General features: G+C 47.6%; 1 protein-coding gene across 2 annotated transcripts; it reads right to left on the bottom strand.

Annotated features, from left to right (window-relative positions):
* Positions 1 to 572: 572 nt before the first annotated feature.
* adam15 (ADAM metallopeptidase domain 15) lies at positions 573 to 15505 on the bottom strand. Of its 2 annotated transcripts, XM_080470915.1 has the most exons (23): positions 14929 to 15226; positions 14353 to 14444; positions 11820 to 11896; positions 11609 to 11687; positions 11451 to 11527; positions 10657 to 10891; positions 10197 to 10262; positions 9845 to 9916; positions 9605 to 9774; positions 9197 to 9281; positions 8650 to 8798; positions 8396 to 8573; positions 8133 to 8225; positions 7652 to 7847; positions 6681 to 6789; positions 6386 to 6581; positions 6143 to 6220; positions 5745 to 5856; positions 5493 to 5646; positions 4938 to 5046; positions 4548 to 4616; positions 2004 to 2131; positions 578 to 1648 (listed from the first exon to the last, which is right to left on the bottom strand). In XM_080470915.1, exons 1-23 carry the CDS (start codon positions 15089 to 15091, stop codon positions 1582 to 1584), a joined length of 2754 nt encoding a protein of 917 aa, XP_080327041.1. In that variant the 5' UTR covers positions 15092 to 15226; the 3' UTR covers positions 578 to 1581. The 2 variants fall into 2 exon arrangements, with proteins under 2 accessions (XP_080327042.1, XP_080327041.1); XM_080470916.1 differs by lacking the exon at positions 4548 to 4616 and having other exon boundaries at positions 573 to 1648; positions 14929 to 15505.
* Between the last annotated feature and the right edge of the window lie 2993 nt (positions 15506 to 18498).

The raw sequence follows: 18498 nt of genomic DNA, 5'->3' as shown, positions 1-18498 counted from the left end.
CTTAAAAGTTCATCTCAGTTTGTTCTGCAAAGAAAAACACTCAGAAGAGTTTTAACCAACGATGTGAAACTTACTTAATTACCAGACACTTAAAAAAGTTACTTTTCCAGTTACTGTAAGAAAAAAGCAAGCAAATAGAGAAATAATAAAGAAGCTTAGGTAGTTACTGCTACAGAAAGGTAACTAGTAACTTGGTGAAGTTACTTGTTAAAGTTGCTGTGTTAATGGTGCACAGCTGTTCTTAAAGCATTAGCATTAGCTGAGGTGTTAGCGCTGTGTGGGTAAATTAGAGGAAGATGCTCTATAATCTGATGTTAGAGGAGGAAGATGCCCTATTATCCAATGTTAGAGGAGGAAGATGCTCTATAACCTGATGTTAGAGGACCTGGATCATCTATAATCTGGATGTTAAGAGGAAGATGCTCTAAAATCTGACGTTAGATGAGGAAGATACTCTATAATCTGGATGTTTGAAGAGGAAGACGCTCTATAATCTGGATCCTCTGTCACCATCTCAGCTTTTGACCAAACGAACTCCCGATTAGAAAATTATAAGTGGAATGAAGATAAAAAAATTAAAAAAAGAACTTTATTCGAAAACAAAAAAGAATTACAGCTTTTATTTTGTAAAAACAACAAGATGCTCTTTCAGTGAAACAATGATTTTATGGTTTTGTATTGGAATTGAACTGGTTTTTGTGTCATTTCTTGTTTGTGGTTTTTTGAAAATGAAGGAAATCAAACATGAAGGAGGGAGAGTTTCCAAACGACCCGACTTCACGTCTCCTTCAGTTTCAGCTCCTCCACAGAGGATGTTCACAGTTCTCAGAAAACCTCTGGTGGAGCTTCGTCCAGGATGAAGAAAACCTTCGTCCTGGACGTGAAGAGCTCCTCCTGGTGGACGCTCCTCCTGGTGGACGCTCCTCCTGGTGGAATCTCCTCCTGGTGGAAGCTCCTCCTGGTGGAAGCTCCTCCTGGTGGAATCTCCTCCTGGTGGAAGCTCCTCCTGGTGGACGCGCCTCCTGGTGGAATCTAACTCCTGGTGGACGCTCCTCCTGGTGGAAGCTCCTCCTGGTGGAATCTCCTCCTGGTGGACGCTCCTCCTGGTGGAATCTCCTCCTGGTGGAAGCTCCTCCTGGTGGACGCTTCTCCTGGTGGAAGCTCCTCCTGGTGGACGCTCCTCCTGGTGGACGCTCCTCCTGGTGGACGCTCCTCCTGGTGGACGCTTCTCCTGGTGGACGCTCCTTCTGGTCGAAGGTCCAGTTTGTTTTTCAGATGCTGAAAAAAACCCTCAAAGTTCTTCAACATTTTAGAACTAATCAAAAGTCAGTATTTTCCGGTGGCCCTGCAGAGGCCCCGCACCACAGTCTGAACACCGCTTCACCCATTAGTCCTGGTGAGGGTCAGCGGTTCGACCCCCATCTGAGGGAAGGCACAGGAGGGGGGCGGCTGAGCAAGGCACTAGGGCGAGGCGTTCAGACACAATCCGACATCACAACGTCCGAGTCCAAGACCAAAACAGTTCTCATATTGTCCTCATCATGTCTCCATCATGTCTTTTTCTTGGACTGTAACATTCAGTCAGAGTGAAGGAGAAGAGTCGACTCTGTGAGGCAGCGACGGACGAATCGGAGGAAGAGGAGGACGTCTGTCCGCACAGAGAGAAAGACAAAGACACGTCGTCACCAACATGTCTGATTAACCCTTTTACTTCCTGCTAACCCATGAAACCATCTCAACCAACCAGCCGGTTGTTTCTGGGTTTTCAACCTGATTTTCTTTCATTGATAGAAATGGCAAACAGTTTGTACTTCAAATTATCTGTGAAGCATTTGTAAAGCAGACACTGTATTTTTATTCCCATTAGAATAAAGTAAACGGCAAAAAATATCTTAATAAGTTTCTTATGCAGATCGCCATGGAGACAAAACAACCTGCAGGTGTGCAGTCAGGTTGCCATGGAGACCAAACAACCAGGAAACAACCCACAGTGACCGTAGTACCTGTTAGGGCCGGCGACCGGGGCCACGGCACCATGTGGCAGTTTGGTGCTGGAGGCGGGGCCTGGCTCAGGGGGCGGGACCAGGGGGCGGGGCTTTCGGGGAACCACAGGTTTGAGTGGAAGAGAAACCTGTGGAGAGAAAAATTAAATGTTCTCTCAGGACAACCACAGGACGGAACCGGACGGGCTAGCTGGTTAGCATGCTAACAGAACTCAGAACAGGAAGTGACTTCATGTCTTACTGCTCAATCATCATCATCATCAGCAATCACAGGAACCGGATCACCAGATCGTCAAAACTCACCCCCACCTCAGGGATAACTGATTACTACATGCTAAGAGCTAGCAGCTAGCAGCATGCGGAGTCGTACCTGTGCAGGTGCGACGGGGTTTGGGGGGAGGGGCTTGTTTGGCGGAGCTGGTCGATTCACCAGAAGCTGGAAGGGTTAGTGAGGATGAGGAGAGGAAGAAGAGGAAGAGTAAAGCTTCAGCAGCAGATTAGAACTCACAGGTGTGTTTAATTTTGAAAATCTCAGCAAACCAGGAAGTAAATGTTTAAGAGTTTTTATGGAGGTACAGATGGAGTTCAAACAGGTGAGCATAGTTGGGGGAGAGCGGGGGCTACAGGTGAGTGTACCTTGTCAGAGCAGGGGGTGGAGGGGGGGTCGGGGGGCAGAGGCTTGGTGGGCGGAGCTGGGCGCTCTTTGACCGGCTGAGGCGGCAGCAGAGATAAAAGTCAGAAGAAGTCAGTGTTAGCACAGCTCGGCATGCTGGGAAATCCTGCAAAACCTTCTGACATCAACGTTTTTCACTACAAAGACGGTAAAAAAAAAAAAAAACGCGCTGAGGAAGGTCAAACTCATTGAGAGTCACAGACGAAAGTCAAACGTTAAAGAATTAATTAAAATTATTTGAGGAAAAGAAAAAGCACTGATTCATGCTAAGATAACATAATGCTAACAGGTGTTTCTGATACGAAGTTTGTTATTATGTTCAGCACGTTTCTGTTGTTGGTTACAGATGTGTGTGTGTGTGTGTGTGTGTGTGTACAGAGGCGCCGCAACGGGGTAGGCAACACATGCAATTGCCTAGGGCCCCGAGCTCAAGAGGGCCCAGAGGGACGGCTGACATTAGTCAATTTCAATGACAAAATAATGTAACTGCGACAGCGCATCGAAAATCCCCCGCACGGGGCCCTTTCCGAGTAGTCACTGGCTTGTTGCTAGTAGGGGGCCCCGACAGACGGAAGATATCAGCGACACAACTTAAAACCCCCTGGACACCTTACAATGACACATTGGGAACCTCCCTAATGGGGCCCCACTATGACCCTGCATCAACGTGGAGTCCTTGTTGTCAAACACACCGAAAAAAATGAAGCAGACATATACCTCCTCAGGGCACATGAAAAGAAAAGAAAAAACCTGATAGTGGCAAGTGAGAATGTGTGAGTGGTGTGTGTTACATTTTTAAAAAATTGAAGTCCCAGTCAGTCCCAGTCAGTCCCAGTCAGTCCCAGTCAGTCCCAGTCAGTCCCAGTTAGTCCCAGTCAGTCCCAGTCAGTCCCAGTCAGTCCCAGTCAGTCCCAAACTCCCAGTCATTCATCAAGCAGCAGAAAAGTTAACAGCACATTTAAATCCGTGTAAAGTGAATTCAGCCATTTTCTTCTAAACACATATATAAAGTGTGTATTTATGTATATATTCGTCATTTAAATTCGACAGTGTGGTTAACAACACACTTCTTTGGTATGACAAACACATATTTATTCTTACTTTACACCAATTCCAACAGTTTTATTTAAGAAGTAGTCCAGCATTGCTTGCACAGTTTGTCATAAGTCTTGTGTTCATACATTCATAACCACACAATAACTTAGTCCTTTGCTGCCAATGATATTTTCTCCCAGAATAAAGTATTTGTTATCAAATGCTAAAACTAATACAAGCATCAATGCTGCGGTCAGTTTAGTCTAGATTGTGGCTAATTTGTATTTAGAATTGAACAATAATATAGTAATATAGTAATATATCTATAAATCTTCTGCTAGAGCCTAAATGTTACCTAACTGTTAACATGAAGCGTTAAAGCTGTTACTGCAAATGAATGTTCATTAAGTATTCCATACATATCTCAAATGTAGAGTATTTGTGTTGTTTTTGGTGTTTTTTTCATATTTTAATTTTGCACGTTTCAGTTCTGTTTGTTTTTCAGGTATTTATATATTGTGTGTAAAGTTTGCATTCAGTTTAGATAGTTATGTTATTTATTTTATATGTTAATTATTTAATTACGTATTTCTTTACTGATCTGTCGTGCTGGACTTTATTCATCATCATTCTGGGGCCGGGAGGCCCCATAGTCCTTCTTGCCTCGGGCCCCCAGGGGGTCTAGAAACGACCCTGTGTGTGTAACTGTGGAAGTGGACTTGTGTTAGCACACAGTCTAGCACAGATGCTAACACAGTAGCTAGCAGATGTTAGCACAGAAGCTAGCAGAGGTTAGCACAGGACTTAGCTTGCGTGCAGAGCTCAGGTGAGGTTACCTGTGGCGGAGGTTTTAGGGCGGGGTCTGGGGGGAGTGGCTTAGTGGGAGGAGCAGGTCTGTCATGAACCTGATTGGAGAGAAAAGAGCTGAGACATGCGCAGCAGAGATGGAGGTCAAAGGTGAGTGGTGAAGGAAAGCTGCTGGCCAACGTCTCCTCCAGTTAGTTTCCTGTTTCCGTTACATTTAATAATGTAAAATTTGATCTTTACAAATAGAAACAAAAGAAACCAAAATGTTTCTCTGAGGTTCTGGGTTAACGAGCTGGAGTTCTTAACGAGCTGGAGTTCTTAACCAGTTCTTAACGAGTTCTTAATGAGCTGTAGCAGTTAACGGGCTCTCGCTGTTAACCAGTTGTAGTTTCTCCTCCTGCTCAGGTTGCCGTGGTTACCTCTTTGAGTGGCGGGGTCACAGGGAGGTCAGGATTCGGGTTCAGGTGGTATCGGAGGGGTCGGACCTGCTCACCGTTCCGGCCGTCCACCCGCTCCGTCGCAGGTGTCCTGCAGCAGGAAGTCATCGGGTCAGAAACCAGACAAAAACAGGAAGACGGGACGTCTCGTGTCCACGTGGTCCCACTCGGAGCTGCAGCAGGAGGACGCCATTACCCACAATCCACTCTGTCCTCACCCGCCATTACCCACAATCCCCTCTGTCCTCACCCGCCATTACCCACAATCCCCTCTGTCCTGACCCACTGCAGCTCCGCTGGGACTTCACACCACAGGGGAGCAGGTACCTGCAGAGGTGGGCGGGGCCAAACTGAACGCCCCACACCTCACAGTCAGCCACACTGCATTGTGGGTAAAAAGACACAAGCCAATCTTATTTAATGTATTTTAACTTATTGCAGCTTATCACACACACACACACACACACACACACACACACACACACACACACACACACACACACACACACACACACACACACACACACACACACACACCGGTTGTGTTGGCGAGCTTTGTGAAACGGGCTGTTCGGCCCGAGGCAGAACAGAGTTTTCCTGAAACGAGGGAAACGCAGCGCGAGGAAGAGGAGCACCACGGGAACGATGAAGAGGAAGATGACCAGCAGGGCGACGCGCACTGGATCCGACTCTGAGGAGGAGGAGGAGGAGGAGGAAGAGTGGAGCAGGTTAACAGGACTCGGACCGGGTTTCCTCCGCTGTGCTGCAGTGGTTTGCTCTGCCACGTACCGTGAGCTGCTCGGGCCGGTCCGCTGTCCACACTCCCTCCGTGACCCGAGAACCTGCAGTCAGGAGGAGCCCAGCCCAACTCACAGTGACAGTTCTTATTACTGTTACACACCTGAGGGAGAGCGAGGCAGAATATTTACTATGACTGTGGTGTGTACGACAAGCAGTGCTTCTGTCGTCTACTTGGGACTGAGTGTTTTCAGGAAGTTGTTTTCAGTGATCCAGCCCGACTTCCTCGACATTCAAAACCAGCTGCAGGAAATTTACATTTAATAAAAGTGCTTCTTTTCTAACAGCTGCTTCATTCTCACAGGTTGGGTTTGAAGGTTTTCTTTCTGGACGATTTGATGTTTGACTTCCTGTCTGACCTTGTTAAAGTGACGCTGTGCGTCTCTCACCCCGTGACCGTGACAGTTCCCGCGACATTCGTCCACACCGAACACCGACACGTCCTGACACTTCTGGTTCAAACACGCCTGCAGGGACAGAGGGAGGGAAGACGTTCTGACAAAACAGGCAACTCATGTGGTATTACAGGAGCTTCTCCCTGCACCTCCTGCTGGTCCCACCCCGTGACTCCTCCCACTTTGTGGCCCCTCCTATCCTACACCCCCCCCAGGTCCGTGGCGTCCCTGTCTGACCTTGCCGGGCCCGCAGGCCGCGCCCTGGACCACGGTGGCCGGGTCGGACACGTCGTCTCCGAGGTGGAAAAAAGTCCCTCTGCAGACCAGGTCACTGTGGTTCCAGCGCACAGTGGTGGTGAGGATCTCTGCATTGGTGCCCAGCAGGGGGCGCTCCCAACCCCCCTGACACTGGATCCTGCCACAGTGCACGTCACTAAAACACACACACACGTCCAGAGTGAAACAGACATGTACAACACAGCTCATCGCATCGTGTGTGTGTGTGTGTGTGTGTGTGTGTGTGTGTGCTCACAGGGTTCCACAGGGTATGTATGTTCCGTTGCTCAGCTGTCCACAGTTTCCATATTTGTTTCCTTGTTTGTTCACTGAGGAGAAGCAGACGGGTGGAGCTGCGGTGGCGTCTGCAGACAAATATAACCTGGATTAAACCAAGAATAAACCCAGTCTATACCCAGATTAAACAACACTTTCTATATCTCACCGGTTAAAGTGTGTAAGAGTCATGTAATGACATGTTTGTGCACTGGGTGGCAGCAGTGAGTTTAAACTAGTTTAAACTGAAATCAGCAGCAGGAATCAGTGTGTTTGGTTTTTATCAGAGTGGGTCAGTTTAAACTGGTTAAGATCATAGTTTACGAGTTTAAACTCAGGAAAATAAAGACAACGGCTAAAGGACGAGTGGAGATCAGTTATCTGAGCACCTCAGAAGATCTGCAGCACGAAACTGGTTCTAAACTAGTTTTAACTAGTATAAACAACCATAAACTGGTTTCAACTAGAATAAATCGGTCTGAACTAGCTTCAAATAATATAAACCTGTTCTAAACTAGTTTCAACGAGTATAAACAACTATAACCTGCTTTCAACTAGTATAAATTGGTTCTAAATGGGTTCTAAACTAGTTTCAACTAGTATAAACTGGTTCTAAACTAGTTTAAATCGGTCTGAACTAGCTTCAAATAATATAAACCTGTTCTAAACTAGTTTCAACTGGTATAAACAACTATAAACTGGTTTCAACTTGTATCAATTGGTTCTAATCAGGTTCTAAATTGGTTTCAACTCGTATAAATCGGTTCTAAATGGGTTCTAAACTAGTTTCAAATTGTATAAATTGGTTCTAATCAGGTTCTAAATTGGTTTCAACGAGTGCAAACCGGTTCTGAACGGGTTCTAAACTGGTTTCAAAGAGTGTAAACTGGTTCTGAACGGGTTCTAAATTGGTTTCAATGAGTGTAAACTGGTTCTGAACGGGTTCCTTACTGGGGCCCCACAGGCTCTGGCACTGGGTGTGCATGCTTGCGCAGACTCCTCCGTAACAGTAGGAGGCACTGTCCTCGCAGGGTTCTCCGTTCTGTAGGAAGACGTTGGGGGGGCAGTAGGGGGAGGAGCCTGTGCAGAACTCTGGGAGGTCGCACTCTCCAAGCGGCTCGCGACACACCGAGCCCGCCGTTCGTAACTGAGGAGGGAGGGGGAGCCATTAGCACTGATCGTCAGCATTTCCAACTCAGGAGGCGGGTTTCGAAAATTTAGTTTTTCATGTTAAAAAAAAAAAAAAAAAAAAAAAGACTCATCATTCAGACGGTTCCACACAGACATCATGGAGCCTTTCTAAAGTTTCATCTCAGAACATGTGCAGATCATCAAGTTTACGACAAATCTGAGCTCCGAGGAGTCAAAAGTATATAAAATCTACAAACTAAAGTATGACAGCAGTTAGCGTTAGCGTTAGCCTCGGGCTCACCTGACAGTCCTGGCAGCAGATGCCGTCAGACGAGCACTGAGCTCCAGGTACCAGCTGACAGGTGGAGGCATTACAGCAGGGGTCTTCACACTCCTGACCAATCAGACAGGTGCACAGGTGAGCACAGGTGAGAAGATATTTATATTTATACATAAACAGGTGAACACACGGGAAAAAGTGAGCAAACAGGTAAACAGAAATAGGCGGATGTACAGTTAAACAGTTGAACAGGTGAACAGGTGAACAGGTAAACAGGTGAGTACCTCCAGCAGGCCACAGTCACACTCCTCTCCTTTCTCCACGTAAAGGTTCCCGCAGCGTGGTCCTCCCAGCAGATGCTCCGGCTGCGGCACGTTGAACAGACACATGCCGCCGCCGTGCAGCAGGCTGAGCGACAGGTCTGCGGCGCTGCAGCTGCTGAACAGCTGCCCCGGCATGAACCTGCGGGCAGAGCGCACGAGTCAGCAGGTGAACGACTTCACAGGTCACCTGAGTTCCCAGGCTCTTCGGTACCGACCCGGTGGAGGGCTCCATGATGCAGCCGCCAAGCCGCGCCTCGTTCTGACAAGAGCAGCGGCGCTCCGCCGTGTCGTGGCTCATCCCCAGGTTGTGGCCCAGCTCATGAGCAACGGTAGAGGCCACGCCCAGAATGCTCACCAGGTGGTCCTACGAGACAGGGAGGAAGTCTATACCTGATTCCGTCCTCAGTCCTGACTGGCAGGCTCATTTCAGGTCCTGACATGTGCCAAGAGTAAGCCTGTCAGTCCACGCTGAGGGGTAAAAAAAACACCTGAGGATACCTGGCTGTATCTTTATCTGTGAGTGTTTTGTTTGTGAAACTCTGGGTTTCCTTTGCCATCCATGTGGACTTGCAGGCTCACTGGAGGACTGAGATGTTGCGTTGGAGATGACTGAGCTCTGCTACAGTACACCTGATAGTCTGCACCGAGGGCAAAGAAAACCCCGAGGAACACCGCCATTTCTGTTACAGTAGAACTGAGACATTTACAGGTTGTTATTAAAAAACACACACACATTGTTTTTAAAACAAAAGCTCAGCTCACCACGTTGACTCCGCCTGACCGATCTCTGGAACACATGGAGGACTGAGAGGCCATGCCTACTGTGGTCCCATCAAAAGACTCCCCCCTGTGGAGGACGGACACACACACACACACACACACACACACACACACACACACACACACACACACACACACACACACACACACACACTCTGTTATCCCTTGTCATTATCTCTTTGAGGTGTAGTTGTGGTGTAATTAGGGCGTACTTAAGGTGTTAATAAGGTGTAGTTAAGGTGTAGTTGTGGTGTAGCCAAGGTGTAATTATAGTGCAGTTGGAGGTGTAGTCAAGGTGTAGTTGAAGTGAAGTTGAGGCGTAGTCAAGGTGTAATTATGGTGCAGTTGGGAGGTGTAGTGGAGGTGTAGTTTAGGTGTGGCAGTCCTCACATGACGAGCTGGGCGTTGTCGTGGCGGAGGCGGGGCAGCAGCTCTCGGGTCCTCCAGGACAGGAAGTTGTTGAGCGTGTCAGTCGGACTCTTCTCCACGCGGATTTTGTCGCGGTCGCTCCAGATCTCCAGGCCGGTCAGCGCCACGCGGACGTTCAGCGGCCGGTAGAACTGGAACACACGGAACGTAAGGAACACGGGAACGTCACGGGAAGCGGGGGGGAAGGGGGCGGAGCCTCACCCAGTCCACCTGATTGGCCACATCCAGCATGCGGTAGATGACGGTCTTATTGTTCTTCTGGTAGTTCAGGAACTGAGAACGAACGCAGAGATTACAAATCCAGCGAGGAACATCGTGGCAAAATACATAAAAATATTTGAATTAACTTTACGAACATTAACATAAATATCGACTTAAAATTATTACAATTCAATGGAATATTTGTAATTAATTAAAAGCCACAGAAAAAAAAGAATCAACATAATTAGGTTCAAACGACTCCCAACACACACACACACACACACACACACACACACACACACACACACACACACACACACACACACACACACACACACACACACACACACACCTCCTGATGATCCACCACCAGCACCAGCTCGATATATTTGGTCTCAGACAGAATGTCTCTCTTCGTCTGAAACACAACAAAACCAACAATTACTCTCAGTAAAGTACTTTTCTAGTCACACATCGGGAAAAGTTACAAGTTAGAGGAAGGTGAGTGTGACTGTTCATAGTTACTTCTTGTGGAGTTACTTTACAAGCAACTGCAAATAAAAATAAAAGCCATTTGCCACATTAACAATTTCAAAATGTAATCCTTCAGTTACTTAAATCAGTTTCCACGACCAACAAACTTTGATGAAAATTCCAAAAAAAAAAAAGAAACTTCAGATGATGCTAATGCTAATGCTAACTCAGCGAGCAAGACAGAACCTGGAAACAGAAAGGAACTGTAACTGTAACTAGTTACCGGATAGCATGTTCACCACAGCTCCGTGCTGCTGAGGTGAACGAATCAAACTCACCCGATGTGTGACTCTGTGGCTCGGGGGGGTGGGGCTGTGCGACACCCCGCAGCCCGCCACGCCGTCGCCCTCCAGAGGGCTGGTGGAGAACAGCAGGTGCACCTTCTCTTCGTCTCCTCCTCCTCCACTGCCGCCTCCTCCACTCTCCCCCCCTCCCCCTTCCTCCTCCCCCTGGTGCTGGGGGTCCTGAGGCTGCAGCTCGAAGCTCAAGGTGGAGTTAAGAGCAACCACGCCACTGCAACAGCAAACAGTTTAAATCACCATGACAACCAGATTATAGAGCATCTTCCTCCTCTAACGTCCAGATCATAGAGCATCTTATACAGAGCAGCTACTGTAGCAGTCACTGAGAAGGTAACTGGATTACTCTTTAAGAAATGGGAGGAAATCTTTCTTACAGCTAATCTCTACTGTTGAAACTACTCTGAGAGAAAATCAGAATCACAATCACTTCATTAATCCCAGAGGGGAATTCTTTGACGTACTGTAGCTCCACATAGAATTAAATGTAGTAATAAAAAGTAGTAACTAGTAACTGTAATGTGTTGCTCTTGCACATCACTTCCTGTTCTGAATGAACTTGTTGTTCTCCGAGAGCTCGACCTTTGAACTTGAGCGGCTTGCTTCACGTGAGCCGATAAATAAACCCGCTAATCCGGCCGGTGCTGGGTCACCTGCAGCGACGGTGTGTGTGTGTGTGTGTGTGTGTGTGTGTGTGTGTGTGTGTGTGTGTGTGTGTGTGTGTGTGTGTGTGTGTGTGTGTGTGTGTGTGTGTGTGTGTGTGTGTGGCTTACCGCAGTCCAGAGCAGGTGCTCAGAGCGACCCTGGACTGAGGGAACCCTCGCACGTTGCCGTGGTAATAACAGTGAGTCTGCAGGTCACAGACAGACATTAAGTGACGGCAGGACAGCCAGCGGCGCCTGAAGGCATCGCGGTGCATTCAGGGACTCACCACAGCGTCGGCCTTCACAGACACTCCGGTGCCGTTGGGCAGATAGTAGAAGACATTGGGCGGTTTGGGCAGCAGGTCGCTGGAGGGACAACACGGGTTACCAGGAGTATTCGAATACTTTGCTCTGGTAAAAGTACTGTGTCTGTGTTCACTTTATACAGTCTGGTTCTGGTTCTGGTTCAGGAGTCTGGGTGTTATTAAAGGGACTCACTGGTTCTTCTCCAGGTCCAGCAGGAAGAGCTGCCCCCCCACCTCCAGCCCGCCTTGCAGCCGGTCCGGGTGTCCGTCCTGAGAACAGAACGTCCAGGAAGGTTTGAAGTTTGAAAACTTCCAGCCAGAAAAGCTCAAACAGGAAGTCGGTCAATCTTTACTTCAATTTGGAATTAAAATAAAAAAATCTATATGAATACGACAAAACTATCGTAGATTTCAGAGAAACAGAAAGCTGGCCACACAGTGGTGCCGTGGTTAGTGAGAAGATGGTGAGATTCCTCCAGGCAACCCCTGAGCAAGACCCCCAGCCCCCTTCAGCCCCCCGGGGGACTAATGAATAAAAAACTTCATTGAAACTTCTCCCTCCCTGCGGAAAGTGGGCGGGGCTGGGGACACGTGCCACCCAATCAGGGTGGCTTCCTGCATGTGAATGGAGAGCGCCTCACTTCCTGTCCGCCACCGGCTCGACAGGAAGTGGTGCGGGCGACTGGCCGCCATGACGGCATGTTTCCTGTTGATGGAACACGTGTCGCGCAGGAAGTTCCACTTTCACCGGCAGAAACGCTCATAAAGGTTCTGCAAAGACCAAACTAAGGAACTCTCGTCTTTACTTCAGCGAGCGAGCACTTTTTATTGAGAGGTTCAGAACGTAACTGTCCAGCAGGTGGCGGCAGCGAGTCATGGTGCTTTGGTTCTTCTCTCCTGGATTTAAAGCAGGAAACAGGCAGACGGACTCACTGCTTCACCTACTGGTACACAGCGGGATTACACCATGGAGCCACCTGGGGCTAGCTGCTTAGCTTGTTAGCTTCTGTCGATTTTTTATTTTTTTTTATAAGATTGTAACATGTTTAGACACACACACACACACACACACACACACACACACACACACTGAAGTGTGATGTCGTCATCATCCTTTAATCAGGAACATTCTGGAAACAGCAGAATTCCTCTCTGAGGCGTGTTTGTTTTCCCCACCCTCACTGTGCTTCAGCAGGATGGGTGTGTGTGTGTGTGTGTGTGTGTGTGTGTGTGTGTGTGTGTGTGTGTGTGTGTGTGTGTGTGTGTGTGTGTTCGCTGAGTCATCTTGGGTTCACAGAGGAAACACTGAGAAGGGGAGTCAAACTCGCGGCCTGCTGAGCAGAAACCTGCCGGGAGGCGGTCCAGTTCGGTCTGAGAGGCAACAGGAAGTTTCAAATTAAAAGACAAACTTTCTCCAGGACGACTCCGATCAGCCAGATGAAGAACACACGAGGCCATTTCTACTGGTTCTAACTATCTAAGGCTTCAGCTGGTTTAAAACCAGCTCCAGAACCCGGTCCAGAACCTGGTTTTAGACTGGATTCGAGCTAAAGAGTGTGGGTTTAGACACGATTCTGAACTGGATTAAGGCAATGCTCATGATTAGTTTTTATTCTCATTCCTGGACTAGGTTGAGACCAGTTCCTACCTATTTAGACGGATTTCTAATCTAGATTTAGGTCAGGATTCAGACCCGGTTACAATCTGGTTTCAGACCAGGTTACAATCTGGTTTCAGACCCGGCTACAATCTGGTTTCAGACCAGGTTTCAGAAGCGGTAACAGTCTGGTTTCAGATCAGGTTTCAGACCCGGATACAATCTGGTTTCAGACCCGGCTACAATCTGGTTTCAGACCAGGTTTCAGACCAGGTTTCAGAAGCGGTTTCAGACCTGGTTTAGGTTTTGTTTCTCAGGTATTTCAGTGTGAATTCAAAGGTTTTTCCCCAGTTGTTGAACTGGTTTGACTCGCTGGTCTGTCCAGTGGTTTTTCCCAGGTATGAATGAAGTTCTAGACACAGTGGTTCTAGAGTTCTGACGGGTTCTGGGCTCTCCTGTTCTGACCTCCTCTTCTCTCCACAGACAGACTTTCATTCAGACTTTCTCCTCCGGAGCGTTTCCTCCCGACCGGGTGGAGTCGAGCTGCCAGGAGGGTGGAGGCTTCCAGGAAATGACCTCAGAGCTGCAGTCAGCTGCACAGGAAGTGGTGGTCCAGTAACACCTCCCTGTCCCCGTCCTCCTCTTCCTCCTCCGCCCCTCAGATCCAACCGTTCCTCAGGAAGCTCCTGGTGAACGTTCAGCACTCCAGCTTCCTTCCTCTCGAACAGCCTCCTCCTCCTCCTCCTCCTCCTCAGGTCCTTGTACTCCAGGAGTTGAAGGGGAATTTCATAGACCTGGTTTGTTCTGCACATCCCTCAGATGCTTCTTCACAGTGACATCAGCAAACAACGCATCCAACCTCCAACCTCCTCCATCTACCATCCAACCTCCTCCCGAGCTCCTTCACCTGTTTCTGCTCGGCAAAGAGTATCAAACATGATGGAGACTAAACTGCAACTAGTCCAAAACTAATCTCAAATGTTCAAAATCTCTCACCAACAGGTCTCAAGTATATTTAGCTGACATGCAAGACGCTGGCATCAGTCACGTAACCATGGCAACCAGTGGGACTCTGCTTTTTTTTAATCGAATGGGGACAGGAAGTGTCTGCGTGTCGTTCCGCCCTCACCTGCAGCGCTTCAGACAGGCTCTGCCTCCTCCCGTCCACCAGGATGAAAGGTGTCGTCCTGCCCAGCAGGGGGCGCCACCTCCTGTCCACACCTGTGGCCACAGGCATGCAACACTCGGTCATGATGCTACACAGATGTTCCTCAGGTATGAGGAGCAGAACTGAGATGATTCTCCTGCACTTACAGCTCCAGGTGAAACCAGCTCAGCGAGACAGAATTGGTTCAGAGAAAGTGTGTAATGATGTGAGCTGAACGGAAAAATCTCCATTTTCAAAACTACAACATTGTTTTTAAGAGTTATGCATGTTAAGAGATTAAATAAAACAAATAAAAGTTGAACTGTATTTGTAAAACTTGGCTTTAAAGAGCACTTTGTGTTTGTTTTCTTTGTTAAAAGTTGCTTAATTAAGAATAAAAAGCAACTGGGTGTATATTTGATGACTTTATGGGCTGTTAATGATTCAGGTGTTACAGACAGATCTGTGACCTTTCGCATTTGGTGTCCTGGTTCTGTTGGAGTCCCTGAATCTAAAGGGTTATGGGCTCTTCTGTAACACCGGCGCCCGGTCCCCTACCTGTCCCCGAGGCGGCGGTCAGTGTGTCGGTCCGGTCCGGAGCCAGGAGTCCTCCCCCCGGCGGTGCGTTCAGGGACCTGCATGCCGTGAAGGCAGCACTGCCGCTGAGCAGCAGCAGCAGCAGCAGCAGCGGCGGCGCCGGGACACGAGAGACTCCGTTCATCTTCTCTGCGTCACCGCACACCGGCAACAGGTCGCCGTTCTCCGTGCGTCCCCGGCTCCGGTTACCTCGCCGAGTCCGAGCGCCGGGAGACGCTCCACCGGAACCCCATGACGCTTCTTCCCACAGACACACCGCGGGTCAGGCTGCTTCGGGACCGGACCGCGGCGGAGGAGGAGTGTCCGGGAGTTCCGTCGCAGTTCTCGGTCCCGACTCCGGACCGTTATGTGCGCAGCTCCCGGGAAAAGATGCTCCTCCGACGGGAAACTTCGGGCGGCGGCGGAAGGACTGAGCCCGGGAATGAGTGCGGATGACCGGGGAGCGGCGGGCTGACTGAGTCCGGGAGTGAGTGCGGATGACCGGGGAGCGGCGGGCGGTTCGCTCCGCGCTGAGAGGCCTTGAACGCGGCTCAATAACGGAGGACCCCGGGACCACCCGTGTTTATACCGGAGCTCCCGGAGACGTCATCGAGCCGCGTGAAGCTCACGGAACACACGAGCCGGACACAGGAAGTTTCTTCAAAATAAAAAACCACTTTGTGAGGCGTTTAATCTTACTGAACCATCAAATTTTGTGAAAATTAAACATAAAGAAAAACAAGTTACTGATTTTCATGAACCTAAATATTCTAATTCATGTTTTACAAATAATAGAAACACATAAAACATTAGTCACAGAACAGTTGTTTAACCATTCAGCTGATATTGCATTTAAATTCTTTTTTTTTTTTTTTAATTGATCTGATTAGGTCCAAATCTCCTGAATGATTAAAATTTTCTCTCACATAACCTGTTAATAATAATGTCACCAACTCAACAACAAGCTAAGTGAGTCAGCAGCGCAAACTCTAACAGGCGCAAATAGACGACAGTATGCTAGCGGCTAATGCTAATGGGGCCAAAATGGATTATCACAGTGAGTTTCTGTGATGCCCACATGTGAAACTGGAATAGCACAGAGATATTTCAGGGCTTCTTTCACCCTCTTCATGAATCAGATTACTCTAAAGAAATAATATTTTACTTTGAAAATCCTGGCAGGATGCAGAGTTTCTCCGAAACGCACAATCTGATTTATATGACTTCAAAGTATATTTTTATTGACTTTCATTCATTTTATGTTTACACACTCACTCACTCACACACACACACACACACACACACACACACACACACACACACACACACACACACACACACACACACACACACACACACACACACACACACACACACACACACACAGAAGTGTGATGTCCTCATCTACAGCTACAACAGTTAGAAACAGAGAACCTGGGCACACAACACAAGTCACAGAGAGAAAGCAGATCAAAGACACACAACAAAGATAAAACAAAACCCCATAATAATCCTCAGATGGTGAAACAGCGAAGCATCAGATTTCAAAGGAAAGGAATGATTGTTGTTACTTAGTTGTGTTGTTGTTGTTTTGTGTTGTCTTGTCGCTGTGTCATGTTGTTGTTGTCATTGTGTTGTGTTGTTGTCACTGTGTCGTTGTTGTTGCTGTGTCATGTTGTTGCATTGTTGTCACTATGTACGTGTTATTGCTGTGTTGTGTGGTTGTCACCGTGTCGTGTTGCTGTTGTTGCTGTGTTGTTGTCACCGTGTCGTGTTGCTGTTCTTGCTGTGTTGTTGTCACTGTGTCGTGTTGTTGTTGCTGGGTCATCTCTGTGTTGTGTAGTTGCTGTCATGTTGGTGTTGTCACTGTGTCATGTTGTTGCATTGTTGTCACTATGTCCTTGTTATTGCTGTGTTGTGTGGTTGTCACCGCGTCGTGTTGCTGTTGTTGCTGTGTTGTTGTCACCGTGTCGTGTTGCTGTTGTTGCTGTGTTGTTGTCACTGTGTCGTGTTGTTGTTGCTGGGTCATCTCTGTGTTGTGTAGTTGCTGTCATGTTGGTGTTGTCACTGTGTCGTGTTGTTGTCGCTGGGTCGTTATCGCTGTGTTGTGTAGTTGCTGGGTCGTGTTGGTGTTGTATCAGTGTTGTGTAGTTATGTTCTTGTGGTCTTGCAGCTGTGTTGTGTTGTGTTGTAGTTGTGTTGTGGTCTTTTCTTGTAGTTGTTCCATGGTGTTGTTGCTGTGCTGTTGTTGTAGCAGAGTCGTGTTGTTGTTGTTGCTGTGTCATGTTGCTGTTACTGTGCCATGTTGTTGTGTCATGTTGTTATTGTTTTGTTGTTGTCGTTGCTGTGTCCTGTTGTTGTTGTTGTTGCTGTGTCCTGTTGTTGTTGTTGTCGTTGCTGTGTCCTGTTGTTGTTGTTGTTGCTGTGTCCTGTTGTTGTTGTTGTTGCTGTGTCATGTTGTTGTTGTGGTCTTGTGAAGTGGAAGAATTAAAAAGAAGAAGTGACGGCCGCCTTTGCTGCGGCGGCTCAGATCAACTCTTTACACAACGGCTCCGTACGTACAGCCGGTAATCGCACCATGTGACTCATTTGTGCACAGTTTGCATTTCGGGTCATAACCCCATCGCAGCTGCATTAACTGCCTTCAACTGCCCCGCTGCAGATTAGCTATGGTTACCGTGGTTACGGCCAGCCGGATGCGAGGACGTCTGTGGAAAACGTGAAGACACGTAAAGATGGTTCAACAAGTTTGAGCTCCGACGGAGACTCATACAAAAACAACCCGAACAGTCCAGAAACCAGCTTCAAACCATTTTAAAACCAGTTCAGAAACCAGCTTGAAACAACTTTAGAACCACTTCAGAAACCAGCTTCAAACCACTTTAGAACCACTTCAGAAATCAGTTCAGAAACCAGCTTCAGACCACTTTAAAACCAGTTCAGAAACCAGTTCAGAAACCAGCTTCAAACCATTTTACAACCCATTCAGGAATCAGTTTATAAACCAGCTTCAAACCACTTTGAAACCAGCTTCAAACCACTTCAAAGCCAGTTCAGAAACAAGCTTCAAACCACTTGAGAACCAGTTCAGAAACCAGCTTCAAACCACTTTAAAACCGGTTCAGAAACCAGCTTCAAACCACTTTAGAACTAGTTCAGAAACCAGCTTCAAACCACTTTAAAACCAGTTCAGAAACCAGCTTCAAACCACTTTAAAACCGGTTCAGAAACCAGCTTCAAACCACTTTAAAACCGGTTCAGAAACCAGCTTCAAACCACTTTAGAACCAATTCAGAAACCAGCTTTAAACAGCATTTGAGCCAGTTCAGAAACCAGTTTCAAACCACTTTAGATCCAGTTAAGAAACCAGTTCAGAGACCAGCGCCTCAGAGATAAAAACTTATATTTCTTCAAAATAGAAAAGCTTTAAGATAAAAAGAAACTTTTAAAACTTAAAATGGGGGAAAATGTCAGCTTGTCCACATTGAATTAAACTATCTGAGTCTCTGAGCCTTTTATTTGTTATACAACACAGGGTTGGTTACTAACGTC

Source organism: Lipophrys pholis (genome assembly GCF_963383615.2).
Source record: "Lipophrys pholis genome assembly, chromosome: 9".
In the NCBI taxonomy this organism is placed as follows: domain Eukaryota; kingdom Metazoa; phylum Chordata; class Actinopteri; order Blenniiformes; family Blenniidae; genus Lipophrys; species Lipophrys pholis.
The sequence above is the reverse complement of the archived record's forward strand: the minus strand, read 5'-3'. Positions and strand labels throughout refer to the sequence as shown.

Excerpts from the sequence above, each read along its gene's own strand:
- adam15 (XM_080470915.1), bottom strand. The coding sequence starts at position 15,091 with ATGAACGGAGTCTCTCGTGTCCCGGCGCCGCCGCTGCTGCTGCTGCTG. Across the intron at positions 8,226-8,395 it reads GTGACTGTGGCCTGCTGGAG|GAGTGTGAAGACCCCTGCTG; the intron begins GTACTCACCTGT and ends CTGATTGGTCAG. Across the intron at positions 1,649-2,003 it reads CCGGTCGCCGGCCCTAACAG|ACGTCCTCCTCTTCCTCCGA; the intron begins GTACTACGGTCA and ends CTGTGCGGACAG.